Source organism: Petaurus breviceps, unplaced genomic scaffold (genome assembly GCF_028583685.1).
Source record: "Petaurus breviceps papuanus isolate PSGF00001 unplaced genomic scaffold, PetGlider_PUasm1.0 99, whole genome shotgun sequence".
Taxonomy (NCBI): Eukaryota; Metazoa; Chordata; class Mammalia; order Diprotodontia; family Petauridae; genus Petaurus; species Petaurus breviceps.
Window position 1 is genome coordinate 181,622 of NW_027187465.1, and position 5,824 is coordinate 187,445.

General features: G+C 57.1%; 1 protein-coding gene across 1 annotated transcript in view; it reads right to left on the reverse strand.

Moving 5' to 3' along the window:
* DEPDC5 (DEP domain containing 5, GATOR1 subcomplex subunit) overlaps nt 1-5,824 on the reverse strand; it is a 113,278-nt gene that overhangs the window by 63,655 nt on the left and 43,799 nt on the right. Inside the window, exons 13-16 of the mRNA XM_069081385.1 lie at nt 3,879-3,982; nt 2,869-2,943; nt 1,645-1,779; nt 1,160-1,245 (exon numbers count right to left, since the gene is read on the reverse strand). Coding sequence (XP_068937486.1) covers nt 1,160-1,245; nt 1,645-1,779; nt 2,869-2,943; nt 3,879-3,982 — 400 coding nt within the window. The remainder of the gene's footprint in view (nt 1-1,159; nt 1,246-1,644; nt 1,780-2,868; nt 2,944-3,878; nt 3,983-5,824) is intronic.

Below are 5,824 nucleotides of genomic sequence, written 5' to 3' on the forward strand. Positions count from 1 at the left end.
CACACACACACACAGACATACCCCACACACACACCACACACACAGACACACACACACACAGACATACCCCCCCACACACAGACACACACACACACAGACATACCCCCCACACACACACACACAGACACACACACATAGACATACCACACACAGAGCAAACTCCTTTAGTGGATTCTTGGTGTCTCAAATAAAACCCAAACCCCTGTGCCTGGCATTCAAGGCCCCAGAACCATCCAGCCTCCTCGCCTGCTGCTGCCCCTTGAGGACCACACTGTGGCCTCCCTAAGTGATGCTGCCAGCTTTCCCACCTCCTGGCCTTTGATCACTCCATTCTTCAGGACAAGCATGCTGGCCTCCTAAGAGCCTCGCCTTCCCCCGAGGCCCAAGGGATCTGCCCAGGCCCCATCTCACAGCCTAGTGATCCAAGGGCACATCTTGTCCGCCTCCCCTCAAGACGCAGGGGCTCATGGACAGCGGGCTCAGGCTGACTGCCCCTCCAACACCTAAAAGCCACCTGACCACGACCCAGTCACTTCCCGTCCCTCGCCTCAGTTTCCTCAGCTGAAAAATGGGGATGACGGTGCCTGCTGATGACATAAGGTAGGGAAGGGACTTGGCAAACTTTTAAGCCCTCTGTAAAGGCCAGGTGTTGCAATGACTGCAGCAGGATGGAAGCTCCCGGAGGGTAGGCACCTCTCTGCATTGACCCAAGGCCCAAGGTCTGGGGGGCTGCCCCAGCTGACCCCTCATAAACATCAAGCAAACCAATGGCCCCCACCACCCACTGTGGCTTGTATTTTCTCTCGGGATAGGTAGGCATTGGACACTAAGAGCTGTGCACCCGGAGACCAAAGGCATGGGTTCGAATCCCACTCCCAGTGTGGGAGACAGGCATGCCTCTGAGCCCCAGCTTCCTCCAGCCCCTGACTTCTAAAGCTGAGGACATTCTTACTGTCATCTCCATCTTTTCCTGCCTTTCCCAGTTAATCCCCCTTAAAGCTAGAACCTGCCCTCTGTGAATTACCCCCAGGTTATCCATCCTGCCTTGTCCTCAGCTGGGGAGCTCCCTGAGGCCAGGGTCTGCCTTTGGCCTTTCCTTTTGTCCCTGAGGCTTAGCACAAGGCCAGGCACCAGTAGATACTTAATTAATGTCTGCTCATTCACAGTTCCCTGGCCTCCTCACCTTAAATAGTGGCACGGCATGCAGTGGCTGCTCCCCCATACACACCAAATCCACACCGATCCCTAAGAGAAAGAACACATCCCTTTCTGTCTGTTGCCAAAGAAGCTAACAGTAGAGTCGGGCCCTGGCTCAGACAGGAGCAGATGTCTTCTTCGGCTCATTCCCTGCCACGACCTGGGACAAGACAATCTGCTCTCCCTTGCTTCTTGGGGGATGGAGGGCCAGGCCTCATTCCCAGGACTCTGGGCTCTGTGCAGGAAGGATGAAGCCTCACAGTGGCTCCCCCTCCCCCCGAAGCCCCGTCTGCCTCCCTCCCAACATGCATTTATTCTGCACTGATCTGGGTCCATGGGGCCGCCCCAAGGGAATGCACCAGAAGGAATTCTTTGTTCTGGCCAGTAGGCTCATGGCAGGCACTCAGTAAGTGCTCAGCCCAAGAGCCACCCCAGGGGTGCCATTACCGTTATCGATCATGCGCTGCTTGGTCAGGATCATGAGGAGCCGGTCCACTTCAAACACACCGACCCCGGGGGTGATGACCACAGACATCTGCCCTGTCCGGTCAAAATTGCGGTTGATATAGTGCTTGTCAAACACTGAAAAACACACAGGACCCATGGTTGAGGGTGGCGCCCTAGGCATCCTCTGGACTCTGCCTGGCAGAACTGTCAGGGCCCCTACAGACAAGTGGCCAGGGAGGAGCCTGCCCTCAGGGCGCGGGGACACCAGCTTCCTGCCCCTGAAACAACCCTCCATCCACCTAGCACGACAGCCCTCTATGGACACTGAGGGCCCTGGGGGCCTCAAGGGCCATGTTCATGGGGACAAGCACCAGCCAGGCCTCTGAGTTCAGAGCCCCTGGTTTCAAGTCCTTCCTCTGAAGTACACTGCCTCTGGCACCTGGGACAAGTCCTGTCCTCTTACTGGGCCTCAGTTTCTCTTCCCTGAAAAACAAAGGACCTTGGAGGGCCATGCTAGTTCCAGGACTAAGATCTTAGGACCCTTCCAAGTGAAGAAGGTGGCAGGAGGCCTGGAGGGGCCCACCCGTCTGCTGCCTGACAGAGGCCAGGGCTGGAAGGGAATGGTGAACAATATGGGGGAGGCAAGGCTAGCGGAGGCTCAGGGGCAGAGGGACAAGTGCCCAGACAAACCCCCGACTGCCGCTGGAGGCCCCAGCTCTGCTGGAATCAGAACGTTCATTTCCAATTCCATGTCCTGCCCACGCTCCTGGGGATGAACACATGCACACGCATACATGCATGTGCACAAATGTACATGTGCTCACACACATGAACGAACCCACACAGGACACATGGGTCACTATCACTGACTCCAGAAGAGCAGAGGGCAGCCCTGTGCCTGGGCACACCCTGGACCCTGCTCTCTGGAAGAACAAAGTCCTAGAAGACCAAAGAGAAGGAGCCCTGGAGGCTGGCAGCTTTAGCCGCCTCAGGCAGGGGGCAGGAGGGAACAGCGAGCTTTACAAGGGATGGTCCGAGAGGGTTTCCCACCCCAGCAGCCCAGGCTGTGGCCGTGACACAAGCTCCACAAGGACAGCCGCTTCCAATCCCAGCACAAGGATCCCATCCAAACATCAAGCTTACAGCCCAGGTCTCGTGCTCCAAGGCCACGCCCCCTGCCCAGGATCTCAGGGGGCATCCGGGAGGCACCCAGGCTCCACTTACCATTGAATGACAGATTAATGGCCTCTAAGTAGTTCCCTTGGGCTGAGGTAGAATTGTCACCTTGAGGAAAGCCCTCTGTGCAAAGAGATGAAAAACCAAATCAGCCCCCACGTGAGGGGCCCACCGCGGGGCCCACCACTGTTACCGACTGACCCTCAGGAAGGGGGCAGAGGCGCCATCCTGCTCACCCCCATTCCACAGAAAAGAAGACTGAAGCTTCATGGCCCTGGGGAATCAACTGCCTGGCTGAGAGTGATGGCGTCCCCTCTACCACAACACACCTCCAATGAGGGTCTCAGGACAAGCGGGAGGCAGCCCACCCACCCCCCACTTGAATAGTATGAAGTTATGGAGGGGAAATCTGCTCCTGGGTCTGCCCAAGAGCCAGGCAGAACAAAGCTAACTTCTCTTCCCTGGGTCAGCCCCCATGCTCAGACCCTCAAGGCTGGTTCCCCCATCAAACAAGTAATAGAAAGGAGAGGAGGGCAGGGCCACAGATCCACACCTAAGCCGGCCTCCATGTCCAGCCTCCACAAAACGTGATTCTGTCAGCAGAGGCCCTCCTCTCCACTGACTCGGCTGATGACCCACACATAGCCACGGACCATGGTCCGAGGATGCAGCGGCTAAACCAAGCGACCCCCACATAGCTGATGCAGCAACGAGCCCATCCAGCCTAGGCATGGCTGCCCTCACGTGAGAGACCCACTCTTCATCACCAGGCCTCACTGTAAGGCCCTTCCAGGTGGGTACCCAGCTGTCAGAACCTTTGGGGGCCCCGTAACGGCCTGACAGGGGGGTCTGCATCATGGGGCTGCCTCGCCCTGCCCACTCACAAAGCCCCCCTGAAGGCAGTGGGCACAATGACAGTGCCAGGCAAGGGCAGGACACATAAGGGCCATGGGAACGAGCTGCCCAGGAAGTAAGTGCCAACTTGGCCTTGGCTAAAGATAGAAGAAAGAGCACAACAAGGACATCAACACAAGCTCCCGAGAGGTGACAGACGGTACCTGCCCGCTCCAGCCGCACCAGTACCGGGTACTGGACAAAGAGCTTCTTAATGGTTACTAAGAGTGACGTCCACTCTTCTCGTCTCTCGTTCTGAACCACCACCCTGCAGGGAACACAAAGGGGGCACAAAGTGGGTGCTGGGCCCTGGCCTCAGAGAAGAGATAGGCTCAGGGCCTCAGGGGCCCTGGCCCCAGGCCCGGTCCCACAAGCCTCCCTGCGAGGACCCCCCTGCGCCAGAGGCTGGACTGATCCCATAAGCCCTCATGTCCCCTTGAGCCCTGAACCTTAGAAGCTGCGCTGCATAGGAGAAGACAGGATTCCTCCCCCATGGAAAAGTCAGAGCAAGAGCACTAAGGCCCTTGACCAGGCTTGGGTTCAGTCTAAAACGCCCCATCGACCACACAGCATTCCTAAGTATTTCCTGGGGTCCAGCCCCTTCTAGGTACAGCACTGATGGTGTGTGTAGTGAGGGAGTTACCCCCAAAGTGCCATCCTGGGACTGAAAAACGGGGAGTCATTCATCACTCCCAAGGGTAGGCACCCCAGGCCCGGCAGGGGGAGAAAGGCAGGCACTGCTCAGGGCACAGCATTGCCCAGGGTGGCTGCAGCCTCTGGCGTATAGAAGGGAGAGGGCAGTGCAGGCTGGAGAGGCACGTGGGCCCCTCCTGGGGCCAGGCTGAGAAGCCTGAGCTTCTTTTGGTGGCAACATGGGGCTGGGGGCGATTCTGACAGGAGGCTCATTCAGACCTATGGGGCATCAGTGGAGGCCACAAGAGAACCAGCTGACATCTGGTGAGGTAGCACATAAGCAGTGGCCTGCCTGTCCCACATCACTGGGAGGACACCCATGGGAAGAAGGTGTGACCCTAAATCCCTGGACTGCATCAGAGGCCTCTCAATGACTGGCGACCCCTCACTGCCCCAGAACGCCAGGGGACGGGAGCCCGAGAAGCGGGTGCCTCTGTGACCTTCAGAGTCTGAAGAGCACTGGCGGTCATCCATACTGGCCTCTCACATCCCTACTGCTCTGGGACACATAGAGCAGACCTCCAGGAAGCACACCAAGTCAGCTGGGTGTCCAGCCCATTCCCCTAACCTGCCCCATCCAGCACACCCCAGACCAGCCTGGGCTTCAGGGAGTGCCACTGTACAGAGTGCCGGGCCTGGGGTCAAGAAGACCTGAGTTCAAATTCAGCCCCAGAACTCACTAGCTGCGTGACCTTGGGTGAGTCACTTAGGCTCTGTTTGCCTTAGTTTATGTAGAAGGGGAACCATACAAACAGCTGCCTTCCAGAGATGCTGAGGAACAAAGGAGATCATATCATCTGTAAAGCCCTTAGCCCAGGGCCCCACACCCAGCAAGTACTTTATGAAGGCACACAGCCAGCCTGACTCCTGCAGGCACAGCCCTTCCCTCCATGCCCTATTCCAGGCCTAGGAATCAAATCCAGAGGCACCTCCATCACTGGGCAGCTCACCTCCAGGCCACACTGCCCTTCATGGACATCTGCACTAGGAAGAAAGATGCACCAGGGCAGGGACAGTATAAGTATCTGTGGGATGGCCAGCGCATCCCACACTTGGCACACACTGGGCTGGGCACACACGAAGCCCTTAGTAAATGCCCTTTATTTCCTTCTTTCCTTCCCCCTCCTTTCTTCCTTCCTCTCCCTTATTTCCTTCATTTCTCCCTCCCTCTTTCCTCTCTTACCTTCTTCCTCCCTCTCCCTCCATTCTTTCCTTTTTTGTTCCCTCCCTTTCTCCCACCTTCCTTCCTCTCTTCCTCTCTCCCTCCCATCTTTCCTTCCTACATTTCTCCCTCTCTCTTTCCTCTTTTCCTTCCTCCCTTTCCTTTCTCCTTCTCCCTTCCTCCCCCCTTTCCTTTTATCTCTCCCTCTTCCCTCTTTCCTTTCTTCTTCCCTCCCTCTTTCCCTCCTTCCCCTCT